General features: G+C 37.2%; 1 protein-coding gene across 2 annotated transcripts in view; it reads left to right on the top strand.

Annotated features, from left to right (window-relative positions):
- The window catches only part of LOC129749894 (insulin gene enhancer protein isl-1), a 114,787-nt gene that overhangs the window by 84,594 nt on the left and 8,176 nt on the right, over nt 1–22,017 (top strand). The window contains exons 5-6 of one of the 2 annotated variants that reach the window (XM_055745017.1): nt 13,657–13,777; nt 18,088–18,528. In XM_055745017.1, the coding sequence (XP_055600992.1) occupies nt 13,657–13,777; nt 18,088–18,388 (422 nt within the window). In that variant the 3' untranslated portion in view covers nt 18,389–18,528. Of the gene's footprint in view, nt 1–13,656; nt 13,778–18,087; nt 18,529–22,017 lie in introns of those variants that run through there. The other variant, XM_055745015.1, reaches the window with a different exon arrangement.

The following is a 22,017-nucleotide window of genomic DNA, read 5'->3' as shown; positions in this document are numbered from 1 at the left end:
ACAAAAAAAATAAACTTAATATTACAAACACTTGAGCAAATTCAAATATTTTAACCATATTGAAAAACAGAAATCAAATTTTCAAAAATAAAAGTAAGAGATTCAAATTTTTTGGTTCAAATATGGTTCTTGCAAACTTAATCAAAATTTATAATTTCAGTTTGAATTTTGGTTTTAGAAATATACAATATCAATGTGAAAAATACACCGCAAATAATCTTTCTTTATTTAATCTTAATCTTATTCTTTATCGACAAATATTTTTCATGGAGAATCAATTCCATAATGATTATCCTGGGCAAGCCATTTTTTCAAAATGAAAATTGATTTTTTTTTTCATAAAACAATTTCAAAGAGAATAACCTCAAATTCTACTGTTTATTTGTGATTTTCAGCTCAATTATGTTTAACCCTCAAACCCCTCGTTCCTACGGCCATGCTTTAAATAAAATTGTCATGTCATTGTCATGTCATTGTCATGTCATTGTCATGTCATTGTCATGTCATTGTCATGTCATTGTCATGTCATTGTCATGTCATTGTCATGTCATTGTCATGTCATTGTCATGTCATTGTCATGTCATTGTCATGTCATTGTCATGTCATTGTCATGTCATTGTCATGTCATTGTCATGTCATTGTCATGTCATTGTCATGTCATTGTCATGTCATTGTCATGTCATTGTCATGTCATTGTCATGTCATTGTCATGTCATTGTCATGTCATTGTCATGTCATTGTCATGTCATTGTCATGTCATTGTCATGTCATTGTCATGTCATTGTCATGTCATTGTCATGTCATTGTCATGTCATTGTCATGTCATTGTCATGTCATTGTCATGTCATTGTCATGTCATTGTCATGTCATTGTCATGTCATTGTCATGTCATTGTCATGTCATTGTCATGTCATTGTCATGTCATTGTCATGTCATTGTCATGTCATTGTCATGTCATTGTCATGTCATTGTCATGTCATTGTCATGTCATTGTCATGTCATTGTCATGTCATTGTCATGTCATTGTCATGTCATTGTCATGTCATTGTCATGTCATTGTCATGTCATTGTCATGTCATTGTCATGTCATTGTCATGTCATTGTCATGTCATTGTCATGTCATTGTCATGTCATTGTCATGTCATTGTCATGTCATTGTCATGTCATTGTCATGTCATTGTCATGTCATTGTCATGTCATTGTCATGTCATTGTCATGTCATTGTCATGTCATTGTCATGTCATTGTCATGTCATTGTCATGTCATTGTCATGTCATTGTCATGTCATTGTCATGTCATTGTCATGTCATTGTCATGTCATTGTCATGTCATTGTCATGTCATTGTCATGTCATTGTCATGTCATTGTCATGTCATTGTCATGTCATTGTCATGTCATTGTCATGTCATTGTCATGTCATTGTCATGTCATTGTCATGTCATTGTCATGTCATTGTCATGTCATTGTCATGTCATTGTCATGTCATTGTCATGTCATTGTCATGTCATTGTCATGTCATTGTCATGTCATTGTCATGTCATTGTCATGTCATTGTCATGTCATTGTCATGTCATTGTCATGTCATTGTCATGTCATTGTCATGTCATTGTCATGTCATTGTCATGTCATTGTCATGTCATTGTCATGTCATTGTCATGTCATTGTCATGTCATTGTCATGTCATTGTCATGTCATTGTCATGTCATTGTCATGTCATTGTCATGTCATTGTCATGTCATTGTCATGTCATTGTCATGTCATTGTCATGTCATTGTCATGTCATTGTCATGTCATTGTCATGTCATTGTCATGTCATTGTCATGTCATTGTCATGTCATTGTCATGTCATTGTCATGTCATTGTCATGTCATTGTCATGTCATTGTCATGTCATTGTCATGTCATTGTCATGTCATTGTCATGTCATTGTCATGTCATTGTCATGTCATTGTCATGTCATTGTCATGTCATTGTCATGTCATTGTCATGTCATTGTCATGTCATTGTCATGTCATTGTCATGTCATTGTCATGTCATTGTCATGTCATTGTCATGTCATTGTCATGTCATTGTCATGTCATTGTCATGTCATTGTCATGTCATTGTCATGTCATTGTCATGTCATTGTCATGTCATTGTCATGTCATTGTCATGTCATTGTCATGTCATTGTCATGTCATTGTCATGTCATTGTCATGTCATTGTCATGTCATTGTGTCATGTCATTGTGTCATGTCATTGTGTCATGTCATTGTGTCATGTCATTGTGTCATGTCATTGTGTCATGTCATTGTGTCATGTCATTGTGTCATGTCATTGTGTCATGTCATTGTGTCATGTCATTGTGTCATGTCATTGTGTCATGTCATTGTGTCATGTCATTGTGTCATGTCATTGTGTCATGTCATTGTGTCATGTCATTGTGTCATGTCATTGTGTCATGTCATTGTGTCATGTCATTGTGTCATGTCATTGTGTCATGTCATTGTGTCATGTCATTGTGTCATGTCATTGTGTCATGTCATTGTGTCATGTCATTGTGTCATGTCATTGTGTCATGTCATTGTGTCATGTCATTGTGTCATGTCATTGTGTCATGTCATTGTGTCATGTCATTGTGTCATGTCATTGTGTCATGTCATTGTGTCATGTCATTGTGTCATGTCATTGTGTCATGTCATTGTGTCATGTCATTGTGTCATGTCATTGTGTCATGTCATTGTGTCATGTCATTGTGTCATGTCATTGTGTCATGTCATTGTGTCATGTCATTGTGTCATGTCATTGTGTCATGTCATTGTGTCATGTCATTGTGTCATGTCATTGTGTCATGTCATTGTGTCATGTCATTGTGTCATGTCATTGTGTCATGTCATTGTGTCATGTCATTGTGTCATGTCATTGTGTCATGTCATTGTGTCATGTCATTGTGTCATGTCATTGTGTCATGTCATTGTGTCATGTCATTGTGTCATGTCATTGTGTCATGTCATTGTGTCATGTCATTGTGTCATGTCATTGTGTCATGTCATTGTGTCATGTCATTGTGTCATGTCATTGTGTCATGTCATTGTGTCATGTCATTGTGTCATGTCATTGTGTCATGTCATTGTGTCATGTCATTGTGTCATGTCATTGTGTCATGTCATTGTGTCATAGCATTGTGTCATAGCATTGTGTCATGTCATTGTCATGTCATTGTGATGTCATTGTCATGTCATTGTCATGTCATTGTCATGTCATTGTCATGTCATTGTCATGTCATTGTCATGTCATTGTCATGTCATTGTCATGTCATTGTCATGTCATTGTGTCATGTCATTGTGTCATGTCTTTGTGTCATGTCATTGTGTCATGTCATTGTGTCATGTCATTGTGTCATGTCATTGTGTCATGTCATTGTGTCATGTCATTGTGTCATGTCATTGTGTCATGTCATTGTGTCATGTCATTGTGTCATGTCATTGTGTCATGTCATTGTGTCATGTCATTGTGTCATGTCATTGTGTCATGTCATTGTGTCATGTCATTGTGTCATGTCATTGTGTCATGTCATTGTGTCATGTCATTGTGTCATGTCATTGTGTCATGTCATTGTGTCATGTCATTGTGTCATGTCATTGTGTCATGTCATTGTGTCATGTCATTGTGTCATGTCATTGTGTCATGTCATTGTGTCATGTCATTGTGTCATGTCATTGTGTCATGTCATTGTGTCATGTCATTGTGTCATGTCATTGTGTCATGTCATTGTGTCATGTCATTGTGTCATGTCATTGTGTCATGTCATTGTGTCATGTCATTGTGTCATGTCATTGTGTCATGTCATTGTGTCATGTCATTGTGTCATGTCATTGTGTCATGTCATTGTGTCATGTCATTGTGTCATGTCATTGTGTCATGTCATTGTGTCATGTCATTGTGTCATGTCATTGTGTCATGTCATTGTGTCATGTCATTGTGTCATGTCATTGTGTCATGTCATTGTGTCATGTCATTGTGTCATGTCATTGTGTCATGTCATTGTGTCATGTCATTGTGTCATGTCATTGTGTCATGTCATTGTGTCATGTCATTGTGTCATTTCATTGTGTCATGTCATTGTGTCATGTCATTGTGTCATGTCATTGTGTCATGTCATTGTGTCATGTCATTGTGTCATGTCATTGTGTCATGTCATTGTGTCATGTCATTGTGTCATGTCATTGTCATTGTCATGTCATTGTCATTGTCATTGTCATTGTCATTGTCATTGTCATTGTCATTGTCATGTCAGTGACCATCTGTTCCACACACAGCACCTTGGATTTCACTATTCACCACAATAGTTCCTTCCAGATAGCTGATTCTCCCAGCGCATCGTGCTAAGCTCGAGGCTTGAAGCATTCAAAATTTGTTGTTGCCTCATCCTTAGCGCCGAGCTTGAAGATGCTTGCCTCAACACAAAATGCTAGCTTGAGGCATTCATATTCAGTAAGGTAATCGAGTATCGATCGTTCGGCCTCTTAAGGCATCAGGAAGCAAGGAACTCTTGAGGGATATACATTCCCTACAGCAAATGAATCGCGTCACTCAGAACGAATTCTGCTTATAAAGGGGAGGTTTGCATGAACGTGTAGGAATCGTCTCCGGTAGCACAGGGCGAGCGCTCAAATTGTGTTAGTTGAGTGCTTCAGGGGAAAAAAAGCATGAGCGATGGAAACACTGGACTCGTTCCACATGCCAAACCACGAACATTGATGTCGTCTCATAGACATGGATACTCTTCAAGCCCACAGAAATGCAACCAAGCTTCTTTCGTCGCCTATGTATTGACACCGCGAATCGATTGTCCTACGCTACTGGAAGCAATTCCTCTTAGTGTAAGACCCCATGGACTGAGAAACCAGCAGGACCTTCAATTGTGTGTTCCCATTCGATTGAACAACTATGGAGCCAATAGTGCACTCATCGGTGTTATGAAAACGTTCAACCGCTTTCCCAAGCTCTTCGACTTTGACATTTCGAGGGATGGTTTCCGAAGAAAAGTTATAAGAATATCGAGAAATCGCTAGTAAATTTTGTGTAAATTTATCGTTAAGTCGTCATTTGGACCTATACTTGGCCTGTTGATTGATTGATTGAATAAACAAATTCTGTCAAACATGACGTACGACAACTACTTGTCAAAAACCCTTCCAGCAGAAGTCACAGTAGTGGAATTCGCGGACGACGTTTAACTCCTATCGACGGGCTTCTTCACCAAGAAAAACAGATCGGAACATATTTTCGGAAGCGGCTTACGTAAAAACCCATCGCAGTTTTGCTAGACTAGAGTTGAACATTTTTGCAACAGCTATATCTTATGATTGTGGTTCAGCAACGAGCATAATGTCTTTCCATTTTGTCGATATAGAGAATTGAGTAGACTCTCTTCCGCCCCAGGAAAACCACCCAATGATCCATTGATGGATATGTTAGCTTTGATAAACTTAGACCACCGACTACACTGATGGGACAATCTATTTCGATCTTTTTGTGACCCTCCAAGCGTTACCCAATGTCGATACCAAAGTACGCGTTGATCGCTGTTTGAGTAGTTATCTTAATTAGAAATTGCACCCAAAGTTTGAGAAAAATCGACTAATTGAGACTATCACAACGAATCAAACAAGTTGAAGAGCGGAAATTTATCATGACAGTAGATGATTTTTATGCCAAAAATTGAACAAAAAATGTCTTCAGAGAGATGTCAGTTTAGTCAGTGATTGGACTTCATGATGGAAATTTTTCTGTTCCTAAAAGCGTTTTTGGGCTTATTTTTCCAGAATTTTAAAATTGAGCTGCTAACAACAATACGGAAAGCCAAAAATTTAATATACCTATAATATCCGTTCCTTAGTGTGTGTTAATTGAAGGAACAACCAAATTTGTTCGTCTATTCCTAGTGATGGTACACATCAAGTCAATCGAATGAACAGTTCGCAGAAAATTGAGACCAGAGCCGTTGCAAATATCAATCCCACCATTTGAGTGCGCATTGCCCTTTTTTTTCTTCACTCCCCTCAAAGAAAGCTCCGGCTTGCTGCTATCAAAGCGGCCGGTAATGTTCCGCGGGGCCTTATCAATCTCTGTAGAACCTGATAATTAATAACTTGTAACCGATTCAGTCGGCCTGTAGTACAAGCCGACAAACACACCGACCTTCGGAATCGGTTTTTGAAGTCGACCGTCCCTCAATCGGCAACTCCGCCATATCGCGGCGCTGCGTTTGGCGCGGATGACTCAAAACACCAATCGGAAACTTTTTTTCTTTGGAAACATCTCTGAGACATGTAAGGTAAGAAGCGCTCGACTTTTTACTAGATCGAACGGAGAAAAGAACTAGAAACAACTAAACATAACAAACAGCTCCGACACTTTTCAACTATACAGATAGGTACTATGTAGGTTCTGGGATCGGTGTATATCCGTTTTTGAATAGCGAATACGCCATGTAGGACTACACTTAGTTGCTGGGACATGAAAGACGGACAGCGGAAAAAAAACCAACGAACGGGCCCGATGATGTCGCTTTAAACTTATTGGGGAACCCTTGTCACCGACTGTTGTCGTACAAGGTGTTTGTCGTGAACAAAAAGGCGGCCGCCACCTCTTCAAGCTTTCCGAATGGAGAACGATGGCCCCCACGTGCAGAGTCAGTCAAGAAAAGATGGATAATGTTCAGCAAGATAGTGTTAGGTGGGTGTGCTGTTCTTTGGATGGAATGTTTCACAGATATTTCCTAATGTTGGACAATGGACGTGTACTCAATCTGAGCTTTCTTATGTTGATACTTATTGGGTAGATTTTTAATAATTTTATGCCAATTTTATGCTTTTAACTCAAGTCATATTAACAAAACAACCATATCCGACTACAAAACATTATCTAAACCGGTGGGTTTTAAAGTGGTCCCTATCGCCCACAGGGGAACGTTGAGAGCCTTGCAAGGGGGCGGTAGAAGGGCTAAAAGTAGCAATTTTTTGTTGCATTTCGGATCAAATTTGTTCCAAAATACCCTTAGGAGGGCGGCGAGCTCCGAAATATCGAGACAGGGGGACGTTAATCGGAAAAGTTTGAAAACCACTTATAAAAACTGTTATCGAGATATTTCCTTAGTTTCTTATCTTGTGCATCATTGTAGTCAGTATAGGACTGGTTGGAAAAAAAATTAGAAGTTTAGAATTCTACGTCAATTATTCGCCTCCACAGAACACAACTAAATTGTGTGATCTTCGAATCCTCCTGGTGATGCTTTATACCGACAACAATTTAACAGACACTATTCCGAAATTCAGCACTTCAAAGACCCGCAACCGCATCAAACAACCGGTATATACCTATGTACAATCCGGTAGGCGAATTACGAAAATAACCGTTCGGCCGAAGGCAGGCTATCGATCAAACGTTGTGGCTTGGTGGGAGAGAAGCTGCTCTTTTCGGCAGATAGGCAGATAATTGCCCCTGGAAAATGGATACTGCTGGGCGCAAGTCTGATGATGTGTTAAAAGTTTTGTAAGGTAATTGATACGATGCGGAAAACCAAAACAATGCCAAACCGGAAAAAAACAAAAGGCTTCCCCAGAAAAGCCGCCCATACTGGGTGATGCTCATTCAATCGTCGAGCGAGGCTTATGCGATGTTGCTTGCTCGCTTGCGATGTTGATTGGGGCATTCGGGAACATTATGATGGATTCTCTCCATCGCCTCGGCGCGGCGGGTCGAAATTGATACCGAACAACACACCGATCGACTTCGGCTCATTCAGAAAGGCCCGGCTCATTTGTGGCCATAATTATCTTTGAAGACTTGCAGAAAGTGAATCCAACCATACACAGCCCGAATGTGGAGCAGTGGCACTGAAGCGAGCCCAAAAGGCCTAATCATACATTGTGTGTGTGTGGCTGTTTGTAGGGGTATCTATGTTTGATTTGCCGACGTGTTTCCCCCCACAGGCTTTTAGGAAAATGATAGAAATTAGCACCGATTGAGCCGGTCGGTCTGGTGTGTGCCTTACAAACAAACATTTCATATGGGAGCCGGAAGGCGCGAGTGCAATCTGGTGCCCATTCGATTTGGACTTTGGAATCGCACGCGAGAGGTTATCGCGATGACATAAATTCCCATTTGTGGAAACCGAACCGAGAGATTCGTTATCGGGCGGAGGAGTTTGGCAGCCGATGTGTCTGCACCGCTTTTCACGGTCGCCATACCTACATATTTATGTGAGCCCCCGATGATGATTCGTGTTTCGTCCACTGGGTCTTGGGTGGGATTAGTGACCATTTGTCGATCATCATGAATCGGCGTAGGTGCCGAGAGTCAACACCTTCTGGTTCTTGGTATTTGCACAAGCGCCCAGTGGGGATTTTCGTGCCATAAAAGGTACCCAATTAAGGCAAGATCGTCTCGTTTGAAAAACCAACCATTCTTTATGTAAAACACCACGAGCTGATATATAATTCCAATTGTAGTAATATACCTTGCTACAAAAAAGTTAAAATGACGAGTGAATCGATTGGTGTACTCCAATTTTCATTTAAACTACGACAAGTGGCCTATTTTGTCTCTATTCCCATAAACTTAAAAAAAATTTCAAAGAAATGCAGTCAAACAAAGTATAATTCAGCAAATTTACAGGCAAATTTAGTCATGTTTATGCGATCGTCACAGGAATAAGTACCTTTTTTGATAAAAAAAAATCCCCACTGTGCAGTTTCTAAAGAAAGGGAATAAAACCCAAATTTTATGAAACATGAAAAATAACACATGATCAGAAGACTGAGACGATTTAGGGTCAATTTTGAATTCCTCAAACCCTGGGGTCTGTTAAACACCTAATAACTTCTTTGTCTAATAAGATACGAATTTACGGTATGCGGCAAAGATGTTCAGCGGAAAATTTCCTTTGGAGAATTTATAAATGGGCACAAAAACTATGAGCAGGCTCGGTTCCACAGAAGAAACAAAACTGGTGTTGATTTTTCTGTACAAAATATTCAATTTTCCCCTACAAACCTAAAAGTAAAAATTTACTCATGTAAACGTTTCTTAAAAATTCTGCAAAAAATCATGGATGAGTCTTGAACCATAATGAAGCTTTTTAGACCCCAGGGTTAAGGAAATTCAAAAATGACCCCAAATCGACTCAGTTATCGAAAGTATGCAGCAAAACAATTGCCCTGCTCAAATAAGTCTCATATTCTAATAGCCTACCAATATCATTCGCAAAATATCCGTTCAAATTTCTGTTATTTCTATTAAATCCCTAGTTTGTTATCATTCCTCTGGTCACAAATGTTGACCGAAACTAGGTCAATAAGTTTCAATTCATCGAAGATTTTCATCTGAAAGTAACCCGAGATATTTGGCTTTCCAAAATTGTTCTATTGGTATTCCATTCTTGGTCCGCTGGACGAATTGACTTGACAAATTCAGCTTTTTGGTGACAACCCGGACCGAACTTCTCGGATCACGTCTAAACTGATTAACTACGCGCTTGTAATCTTTTTCACTGACGGAGCATCTATTTTTGCCGTTCTTCACCTTCCGGTCGATGGTTAGGATCTCGGAGTATCGTTTTAGTACTCTGCTGACCGTGGATTGGACGATTCCCAGCATGTTACCGATGTTCCGGTGTGACAACTCCGCATTTTTAAAATAAGATTAATAAGATATAATTCATAAAAATTAAATTTCTACAGCGTTCTTTCCGTGATACAATTTGATGTGACACACCTTTTAGTTGTTAATCACTCATTGTTGTTGAGCGGCTCGAACGGCCTGATTTCCGGGTCGTCCTAGTTTGTCAACGAGATGTCGCTTTTCTGACGCAGAGACGGAGTTGGTTGTTCCAAAAATCGTACGTTCGAACTCCGCGGCTTCCGTATTCGCCCATCGCTTAATTGTTGAATTCCGAACGAGCTTCCAGACACCGTGCTTCGAATCCTCGCCAATATTGTGTCGGTGTTCAGTCATCCGCTGACAGGACAAGTGGCTTTAAACAAGACCAAGTTCGAGGTAGGTTTTCAAACCCTCCGTCCTTCTGGATACTGCAGGCGTGGTGGTTCACCGGAAACCTAGCCTTGTTAGGACTGGGAATGGACTAGAATGTCACCGACAGGAAATCCAGGCTTCGTACTCCTGGAGTTTGTTCGTATACTTTGATTAACAAGTTCTGTGTATTTTTCGATATATGTATTTTTGTTTATATTTAAAAAAAATCTTTGTTGATATTCCATCAATTCCTGTAGCAGAATTATTTTAAGGACTATCAATTTTGTTGAAAAAAATAATTGTATTCGGCAGTAGCGAAGGGAAACTTGAATTCATAACTTTGGAAATCTGTTTCGGGCTTCATCCAATTGGTGATAATTGTTTGACGAACGCTTATAAACATTTTTTGAAAAGTTCAGTGATGGTAATTCCATTACTCAATAATACACCATCTACGTTGATTGCAAACATGGAAGTGTAAGATGCTTATTGAAGACAATTTTATTGATTTTACTCCACACATTTTCAAGATTCTGCAGGCTGTTGGTAATCAGATTGTCGAAGTTTAGGGCTTGTGATATAGCTCAGTTAGCAAGTCAGTTGCTTCCTGAGCCGATGTCCGTGAGTTCTAGCCCAAGAGTAAACATCGAACACAGTTGTACCGGATAAGTTTTTCAATAACGATCCGCCAACTGCAACGTTGATAAAAGTCGCGAATGCCATAAAGATGGTAAAACGACTATAATCGAAACAAAAAAAAAGTTGTCGAAGTTTTTTTTTAGAGTTTCAATTTATTTTTTAATCTCATTTCTTTATTTTTTTTATTCTGATTCAAACATAGAATTCTACCTAGAGACGTGGTACATTTTTTTTTACTATTAGATTCAGTATTTCCGAATTGATATAATGCTTTTTTATTATTTGTGTTTTACGAATAGGTAGTGTCTTTGTATTCTCCAAAATTAATTTATTCTTTTTAACGAATAGTCACCATTGGTTTATTATAATATGCAAGTTTAGTAGCGCTGCGGTGAACGTTACGACGAAAATTCTTGATAGAAGAATTAAAGATTAAAATTAAATGACGGATAGATAAAGCAGATGCTTAATAGAAGAAATTTTATAGATTTTGAAATTGTGCCAAAAGCATATTTTATGAAATGCTTCAAAGGTGCGTTCTAGACCCTTTGTCCCGCATCAGTTGAAGGGCTGAGAGAATTAATAGCGAGATGCGCAATTACGTTCATCCATACATACAAATGCTCTTGGCTCAATTTCAACATCTATAAAATTTCTTCTATTAAGCATCTGCTTTATCTATCCCTCATTTAATTTCAATCTTTAATTCTTCTATCAAGAATTTTCATCGTAACGTTTACCGCAACGCCACTAAACTAGCATATTATAAAAATTAATTTATTATAGTGTTCAATAAATTGTTGAAAGTTAGTTATATAATCAATACTGAGACTACACTCTAGAATTTGATCATACTGTATAGGACGATTTGTGTTTGAGTGATCAAATGAAATATATCTTCATTAATCATAGCTTAAGAATAGTTAGTATTGAGTATGGAAATTGAAATTGAAAATCATTTTAGAATCCAAAAATTTCCGATAGTTTTTTTTTTAAAAAAATGCAGTTTTTGTGTGGGGTAAATTTGTGGCACTGTTCCACAAACCCGTAAGATAGGTAATTTAAAAAATTCATATATGACACAAAATTTGCCTTACCAAACGAAAGAAATGGTGTAAATAAAGCAAAATATGAACGTCGAAAAGCAAATAAAATTTTATTGAATGTTTTGAAATAAATATTGGTAGGTACATTAATGTATTTTTATAAAATAAAATTGATTGATACACATATTTAAAGACCTTACAACGCAGTTAGGAGGGGGGGGGGGGGAAGAGAGTATACACAATCTGATAAGACCTGTAAAGGTAGGCATGACAATTATAAAATGGTTTTAACAAAATGGTTAATAAGAAAAATACTAACTTTGTAACATATTTATTTATAGAGGGTTCGTTTGAAAAGTATCAAGTCTGGTTCAAAAATCAAAAATTTTCAAGTGTCATAACACGAATTCAACAATTTTCCAATAACAAAAAATTCAGTTTTTGTTTTGGCTGTGACCTACACGGAAAAAAATTGCATGGGTTTTTCGAATACAGGATCATGATAATTTTACTATGTCCACGATCTAGTATTTTCTACCACGATTTAGTATTTTATACCAGAAATCTGGGCTAAAGTACTACGATATAGTATTTTTACTATGCGAACTTTGACAGCTCATAGTAATTTCCTCGTGTCTAAATTACCATGCGCATGATATTTAAACATTTCACGATTCGTGTTCTTGTTTTTACTACGCGCATTGTCATCGTCTTTCGGGAAGTCGAAAATACATCCATGATCATTTCTTCATTGTTTTTTTTTAAATGATCGTTCCTTTCGACATTATTTCAAAAATTACCGCGCGTGTTTCGTTCAACGATCAATTTATGATCAAAAAGTGGGCCTCCATATATGGTTTTTCGCCCATTAATTAGACCGCGAAAAATTTCACTTTTTTCACTTGAAGTTGAAACATCATGAGGGAAGGGACGTGAAAAATAATCTGAAAAACCAATGAATTGAAATAATTTGACCAATACATAAAAAGATAAACTCTGAATACTAAAGGTAAAAAAAATACCATTTTCCGCTGTTTTGATTTTACTCGAGGAATTGATTGGATATTTTTATAACCTATTTATTTTTTCGATCTAAACTGCTATGTAATATAAATAAAGTTCATATGAAAAATCTAACAGCTTATTTAAAAATAAAGCGTAAACAAAAATTCAATTTTTCAAAATGTTTGAAACCAAAGTGTAAAATTGACTGCTTAGAGAAGGGTAAACCCAAGCAAATTTAACCACCAACACAACTTCCCGCCCTTCGCCATTTCTCAGCGTCTGCCAGTGGTCTTCTGTTAAAAGGGGGAGGGGGGGGGAGGCAAGAAGCAATTGTACTTAATCACGCACCGGCAAAGATGAAACGGACGGCCCTCCCCCATCCAGCCGACCAACCATCTGCCGGGGGTCCTTTCCCCATCCAGTGTGATTCGTTCTTCGCTCCTTCCGACGGTGACGGAGACGGTAGTTTCAGAAAACCGCCAGAGATTCTCCACAAACACATGATGGGGAACACTCGGAGTTTTTGCGGTTTTCGGTTTGCCATTTTGTATTTAGATATCAATGCGAATCGAATTGAATGGGATACCGGTTTTTTTTTTTTTGGAGTTGAGATGTTTCGATGGGTTGCGACAATCAAAAGAGGGGGAATGTGCGGGGAGCAAGATGTTCACCGTACGCTCCACAACGGAATTCGATGAATGCGCATAAGTTGTCTGGATGCGTTTGATTCGATTTGAATTTATGCGAATGGTGGACCAAATTTATGTCACAAATTTCCCGCTTAAGCTGATATGAATCTATTGCAATCAACTGACACGATAGAATCTTTAGACCGTAAAAAAATAAAAATTCTACTTGAGCGGGGAAGGGACTTCAAATATTGATCAAACCACAAATTGCAAACGGAAACCCTAATCCCGGTTCGGTGTGTTTCTTCTTATCGATTTCAGACTCCGGCAGCGAATCCGGTTCGCACAAGAGCATCCGCGCCAACCGAACCAATGGACCCTCGGACGGAAAACCAACCCGGGTGCGGACGGTTCTCAACGAAAAACAACTGCACACGCTACGGTAAGACACAGCTAATAGTTTTTAGTTTAACACTAAATGTACCAGAGGGGGTCAAATGACATATTTTAAACTTCAAATGACTCACAAACTCCTATGAAAATTATTTAACGAAGTTTTTCCTGGGCCCTTGCAATTGAATAACTAAAATCGTATCTTGAGAGAACCATCTGTCTTTTGATGGTTTCCAAAATTAGACCCGAAGCGCTTTTTTTTGTTGTTTGGTCGACACAATCTAAATAAAGAAAGGCGGCTCCAAAAAGGCTAATCTCCCTCGAGCACAAAACGATCGAACGTGCTGATCACACCTTTTGTCGATCGCCATGCATTTTCCTTTTCATTCTTTCTCTGGCCTCGGTACGGACGACCTGTGCCGGTGGCTGTCTGTAGGATTGGAGGACTTCCCCCGGGCCGACCGGCCATTCTTGTTGTTCAGATGAAACGACCGACCGACCGAAAATAAAACCTGCCAAAGTCACGCGAGAAAGCACTCAAATCGGAGACGGACCCTGAACGGCGTGGCTCGGCCAAATGGAAGCGCTATTCTCGCCCAGGCTCAGGGGTGTTTTTTATGGTCCAAGTTTGGGCTATCCTGGCCGGCCAATCTTACAACCTGAATCCGCATCAGGAGATAGAGATCTGCATGCGTGCGTGTCGGTCTTCGGTCTTGCTTGAGTCTTGGCTTGGCGGCTGCTTGGGCTTCCGTCTTTCAACTTTGCCGGCTGTCGATATCTTATAGCGTGGTCTCTGTTGTTTGTCCGAATTGATGTTGATTACATTTTGGGTTACTCGACAAAGCGACAAAGGCTGCAGATCTTCATTTTTTGTGTCAGGGAAAAACTTCTTTTCTTAAAGATGCCCAACAAATATGTGAATATGTCGAGTTACTTTCAAACAATATTTATTTAAATAAAATAGGGGAGGTAAGGGCATAACCAGCACCCGGGGCATAGTAAGCACTCCTCTTCTTCACGAAAGTACGAATTTTCTCAAATAAATTTTCATGAGGAAAAGTTTTGTAGGTCCTACAGTAATAATTTTTCAGCAAAAAAGAAATGTTATCATTTTTACAGACATATTAAAAAAACAGCAAGGTGATCAAGTAACGAAAATATTATAATTATTGTGCACCGGGAAATAAGCTCTTATGATCGTTAAATCATCTTGATCTATAAGATACACACTACAGCATGATGTAGGGGAGAAAAGAGCATAATGGTCACCTTAAGGAAGACGCTTATTCAACCAAAGAAAACAGCTATGATATGTGACTTACATCATTGTTTCGTGTTCAGACACTAAAAAAGTCTATTTCTTAACTGGCTGCTACTTGAAAAAGTAGATAAAAACGTTTAAAAATGCATTTTAAAAATTTTTGCCGAAAGCTGAAAATCAGTCACTATTGAGGCATAACGAGAACCCCCACTGGAGCAACATTAATCGGGGCACGATGAGCGTTTTCTGCCGTGGAATCTAGTAGTGAATTTCACTCGATGAAGTCAACTGAATAATAGAGCTACAGCTCGGCTTGTTTCATCTGACGATTTGGCCTATTGGTACGGTGTCGGAGAGGTAATTACCCAAGTAACCATAAGCACTAAAACATAGCCCTTAAGCAACACTATCCCACATATAACTCTGAATTAATGCTTGTTTTGCACTATATGCGTGACGTATATAATGGAGAATTAATGCTAAAACGGCGAAATAGCGGGCTGAATAAATCCTATCACAGCATAGCCCTTAATAAGCATTAAAAATGCTGAATTAGACCTTCCTCTTCTGATTCTAACAATTTTGTTGATTTGGGTGAGATAACTGAGGAAAAATTAAAATTTTTGCATCAAAATTTAATGGAAATGATGCAACTTATGTTGAAAGCAAATTCAATGTTTGAAGCTTTCCAAACTTCTTTTAATTATGCTAACAAAATTATTATGACTTTACGATTCCCTCATGGATCCAAATAGATGTTTAAATATTATGAATTGGAATGCTAGATCTTTGCTGGCTAACCAAGATGAATTCTTTTTATTTTTGAAAACTCAAAACATACATATTGCTGCCATCACTGAAACTTTTTTAAAGCCAGACATTAACTTGAAAAGCAATGCTTTCTATAAAATTTTGCGAAATGATCGACTTGATCGACAAGGTGGGGGTGTAGCTATTGTCATCAATAGTCGTCTCAAATTTAGACTTCTTCCTTCTTTCAATACAAAAGTCTTAGAAACAATTGGAATTGAATTAGAAACTTCTATGGGGAAAATTATAATTATTGCCGCATATTTGCCTTTTCAATGCAGCGGTGAACAGAAAAATTTTTTGAAGGGAGATTTACAAAAACTCACCAGAAATAAGTCTAATTTTTTTGTTATTGGTGACTTTAATGCAAAACACCGATCTTGGAATAATATTTCATCAAATTCAAATGGGAATATTTTATTTAATGACTGCTCTGCAGGTTATTACACTGTTGAATATCCTAATGGGCATACTTGTTTCTCTTCGATTAGAAATCCTTCCACAATTGATTTGGTTCTAACGGATTTAGGCGAGCATTGTAGTCAATTAGTTACTCATGCGGACCTCGATTCAGACCACCTTCCAGTAACTTTTTCTTTATCCCAAAGTCCCATTGAAAACCCTTTAAAATCAACTTTTAACTTTCAAAAAGCTGACTGGGAGCGATATAGGAATTTTATTGAACGTAATTTGAATGTAAACGTTCCACTGAATTCAATTGAAGATATTGATTTGGCTGTAGAAAATTTGACAACTTCAATAGTCAACGCTAAAGCCGCTTCAATACCCAAAGTTAAACATAAATTTAATCAACCTTTAATTGATGATGATCTTCAGTTTTTGATACGACTGAAAAACATTCGTCGACGCCAATATCAACGTACTAGGGATCCTTATTTGAAATTTATTTATTGCGACCTTCAAAAAGAGATCAAACGTCGTTTAAATTTCATTCGTAATGAAAATTTTGCCAAAGCAGTAGAGGACATAAAACCCTACTCAAAGCCATTTTGGAAATTAACTAAAATTCTGAAAAAGCCCCAGAAGCCAATTCCTACTTTGAAAGACGGGGATAAACTTCTTTTAACGAATGCAGAAAAAGCTCAAAAATTGGCCCAACAATTTGAGTCTGCTCATGATTTTAATTTAAACGTTGTAAGTCCAATTGATGCTCAAATTTCCCTTGAATTTGATGATATTCTTTCTAAACAAAATGTATTTGAAAGTTCTTGTGAGACAAATATTGATGAACTTAAATTGATTTGCAAAAAATTTAAAAATATGAAAGCCCCAGGGGAAGATGGGATTTTCTATATTCTTATTAAAAAGTTGCCTGAAAGCACTTTAAATTTTTTAGTTAAAATCTTCAATAAATGTTTTCACTTGGCTTATTTTCCCAATAAATGGAAAAATGCCAAAGTAACTCCAATTTTGAAACCTGGAAAAAGTGCTTCAGAGCCTTCAAGTTATCGACCAATTAGTTTGCTTCCATCTTTAAGTAAACTATTTGAGAGAGTTATTTTGAATAGAATGATGATTCACATTAATCAGAATTCTATTTTCCCTGATGAACAATTTGGTTTTCGTCATGGACATTCTACTACACATCAACTTTTGAGTGTAACTAATATGATTAACGCTAGCAAATCTGAGGGTTATTCAACTGGTGTTGCTCTTCTTGATATTCAAAAAGCTTTTGACAGTGTTTGGCACAAAGGTTTAGTAGCGAAATTAGCTCGATTTGAATTTCCTGTATATCTCACCAAAATTATTCAAAATTATTTGACTAGCCGAACCTTACAAGTAAGCTATCAAAATTCATGCTCTGAAAGGATACCCATTAGAGCTGGTGTTCCTCAGGGTAGTATACTTGGGCCAATCTTATACAATATTTTTACTTCTGATCTTCCTGATGTACCAGAAGGAAAAGGTAGAAGATTATTTGCTGATGATACTTTGCTTTCAGCCAAAGGTCGAAATTTACGGGTGGTACGCAGTAGATTGCAACAAAATTTAAATTCCTTTTTGAATTACTTGAAAATGTGGAAAATTTCTCCTAATGCTTCCAAAACTCAACTTATTTTATTTCCCCATAAGCCAAGAGCTCAATTTTTAAAACCTAATGAAAATCATTCCATAACTTTTAATGGGGTTTCATTAGAATGGTCTGATCACGTGAAGTACTTGGGACTTACACTTGATCGGAATCTTACTTTTAAAAATCACATTGAAGATATTCAATCTAAGTGTAATAAATATACTAAATCTCTTTATTCTCTCATCAACAGGAAATCCAAGTTGTGTCTGCGAAATAAGTTACTTATCTACAAACAAGTGTTTCGACCAGCGATAATGTATGCAGTTCCGATTTGGTCTAGCTGCTGCGCGACGAGGAAGAAAGCCATCCAGAGGATTCAGAACAAGGTTCTGAAAATGATTTTGCGGCTTCCACCTTGGCACAGCACCGAAGATCTTCATAGGATTGCGGGCATTGAATCGATCGAAGAGATGGCCAACAAAATCATCTCCAACTTCAGAGGCAAATCGATGCAGTCTTCCATCGCAGAGATTCGTTCTCTTTATAACTAGTTTAATTTTAGGATAGTGTTTAGTTTTAAGTTTAAAATATTTTTGCCATTACAGGATGTTCTCCTACATTAAATTCTTAATTGCGCTAAGCATATTTAATTCTTACAAATAAATTTTTAATATCTAGTTAACTATAGGGCTCTGAACAGTTCATTATTGAGCTGAACACCTAATTTAATGAAAAAAAAATGTAATATAAATGTAATGATGAATTGATACAAATAAAGACATATTTAAAAAAAAAAAAAAATGCTGAATTAGAGCACCATCAAATAGTCATTTTTCTCAAGCCGTATAAAAGCATTAACAATGCATACTGCAACTGCAACACCTTTTAATTGTTTAATTGATTGATCATGATTGATGTGAAATAGAGTGTCTGTCCCGGGATTTCCCGGGCGGGAATTCCCGGGAATTTGAAAAATTCGGGAATTCTCGATTCCCGGGAATCGTAGTTTCATTCCCGGGAATTCCCGGCGTGTATAAAACTTTTTCCCTGGAAAAGCCTGAAAGCCTCCGGAATCATTCTTATTGTTGTTTTAGAAAATTTAGTCATACAAAACTCATTGAGAATATGCCGATTCCTTTGACAGTAGACATTTTGCAGCCATTTAGTTCCTTTTTTTTATTCAAATAGATATGTTTAATAAGTTTATATGTATTTCCACACCGTATTCATTGGACGAAAATCCAAAACAGTTCGAAAAATATATGAAAAACCGCGCTGCAGGTAGATAGATTGTGTTTCTCGAAAGTAACATTCATGCACTTGTTTCCCTTTGGCTTTGACAGCAAAGTGAAGTTCAAAATCTCAAAATGAAGAATACATAGTTTTTTTTTTTCATATAAAGAGCAATATGTAAAGTGCTCAAAAAAAAACGAAAAATGATTGGAACAATCAAACAAACAAAAACATTTTTTTAGCAACCCTTAATTGCATGGATGACTTCTTAATTTGACTTATTCATGTTATTTTATAGTTGCTGTTTTTAATTTATCATTGTTGAAGAAAGTTTGATTTATTTGATTAAAAAAAGTATAAAAAACATTATGAAACATGAAACATAGTTCGATAAGCTATGTATATTTGAATCGAAAAGCATATATTTTACATGTTTTGAATATTTCTCGGGATCCCAGGAATTCCCTAGAAACAGGCCACCGGATTTCCCGATTCCCGGGAATGGGAAAATGGTCGGGAAATGGACACTCTAATGTGAAACGGAAATGCAAAATGGGAAATTATTCTATGATTAATCAAAATGAACAAAAATTAAAATATCAAGTCAAATCAACCTGCTGAATGAAGGATTCTTTGAAATGAGAAGTGATTATAATTGAATTATGAATTACCTTTGATGAGCCTCAAACCGAGGATCCCGCAGCAGCCTTGATCTTTCCTTGCGCCTCTACCATTTCGACCACTCTTGATGCTGATAAGGTAGGTTTAAAACCCGTACTTCAAGTACTGTTCGAGTCCCACATAAGATTTAAAGCTTTATAATAACTTTATATAAGCATTAACAGGAAGTTTTAGTGCTACAGTCTTAATGCTCGTAACTTTATATAGTAGCTCGATATGTGCATATCGTGCTATCAATAGTGCTAATTTTTTTTAGTGCTTCTATGCATTAATAATGCTTATATAAAACTAAAAAGCATTATGAATGCTGATATAATGCTAACTTGCATTAAAAATGTTGATTTAATGCTGATTAAGGGTTATGGCTTAATGCTTATGGTTACTTGGGCAGTAGGCTCGAGTTCGATTCCTGTTCGAGGTGATTTTTTTTTCATTTACCATTCATGGTCGATGCATTTTACACTAAACGGTGAGGCGTGAATTCATCAAACAAAGGAATACTAAAATAATGTGTGACTGTTTGTAGAATACAAACAATTCACACACACTCATACATTGTGTTTTTGGTGCTTTGCATCACCCGCCAAGATGCTACTAGTCATATAATGCAACAATCAAAATAATCGATCATGAATGGTAAACGAAAAAAAAACTCCACGAACAGGAATTGCACTCGAGACTTCTGATTACCTCTCCGACATTTAGCTCTATCATTCAGTTGGCTACTTCGAGTGAAATTTGCTGCTAGAGGCTACGGCAGAAAACGCTCATCGTGCCCCGATTAATTGTGCTCTGTTCACTCCGAATCAACAAATTGAAGTAAAATCGCGCTTTAAAATTGATTTTAGAGAAAAATCAAAAATTTCATGACGGTGAAAATTCAGAAGCAATGTGTATATCATGTTGCAGTGCGTGTATTATAGTGCGTGTATGAAAATTATAATATTTTCAACACTTAAGAACCTAGAAGTTTTTGTTTAAATAGATTTCTTTTTTAAAGAAAAATTAAAACTATAGGAAGTACGAAACTATTCCTCATGAAAATTTATCAAAGAAAATGCATACTTTACTTATCTCCTCTACACATTGTTACATTGTATTTTCACCATCATTAAATTTTGATTTTTCACTATATCCAATTTTAAAACCTGTTTTTTTCTTTAATTTGTTGACTCGGGGCGTATAGAGCACGATTGATCGGGGCACGCTGAGCATTTTCTGCCGTAGAATCTAACAGCAAATTCAATTCGTTGAAGTCAACTGAATTATAGAGCTACAGCTTGACTTGTTGCATCTAATGTTTTGGCCTATTGGTTTAAGGCGTCTGAGAGGTAATCAAAAGACTCGAGTTCGATTCCTGGTCGAGGTGGTTTTTTATTATTTGGGGGTTCTCATTATGCCCCTATAGTGATGTTTAAAAAAACTTTTTGAAAGTTGTTTTTCACATTTCACTTTTAACTTTTAGCCAATATATCTTCTGTTATTTTTTTTTCTTGCGATCATAAGCTTTCAAATTGTCAAATTTTCTTAAACAAAGATTAAAAAAGTAGCCCGATTTGGTGTCACGGCTTCAACCTCTAAATTCCGATCCATATAGAAAACAACTTACCACTTGCATTTACACAAATCGATCCAAGGCCTAGTACAAGGTCCCAAAATTGGAACATTTTTTGTTCGGGAGGAACATGAAAAACCAATTTTCATCAATAACTTTGAACCCCTCCGGTCGGTTTTTCTTAAATTATGACAAATATTTCATCCTAAGATTGCATTCCGATTGAAAGGGCATTAGGCCGATGACATAGTGAATACGATGCGATGCGATGCGGTGAATGCGATTCAATGCGGTGAACCACATTTGATGAAAATGTATGTGAATCGCTTAAACCTGACATACTCAACGCGGCGAAGCAGATGTCAATTTGTTCCGCCGCTCGAGTTCGCGTAGGCTGCGTCCGTAAATTTTCCGCTGATTCGCATCGCATCGCACTCACTATGTCATCGGCCTTAGGCTTCAAATCGGCGATTTCAAATTGGCCGGAGGGGCCAACGTTATTAATTAAAAAAAAAGTTACAAATCAAATTTTCAAGTGCTCAGTTTTCGAATAGGCGTCGGGGGACTTCTGATGATGGGTGAAGAAAAGTAACCCGAAACGTTATGTAAATTTAAAAAAAAATGGTTTCTCTCACCGAAAAAATCAATAAACAAAAACCGTATGAAACAAAGGGAGTGAAATTCTTTGCAGTCAAAATTAACTTTTATTGC

Source organism: Uranotaenia lowii, chromosome 2 (genome assembly GCF_029784155.1).
Source record: "Uranotaenia lowii strain MFRU-FL chromosome 2, ASM2978415v1, whole genome shotgun sequence".
Classification (NCBI taxonomy): Eukaryota; Metazoa; Arthropoda; class Insecta; order Diptera; family Culicidae; genus Uranotaenia; species Uranotaenia lowii.
Note: the sequence above shows the minus strand (reverse complement) of the source record. Positions and strands in the feature narration are given on the sequence as shown.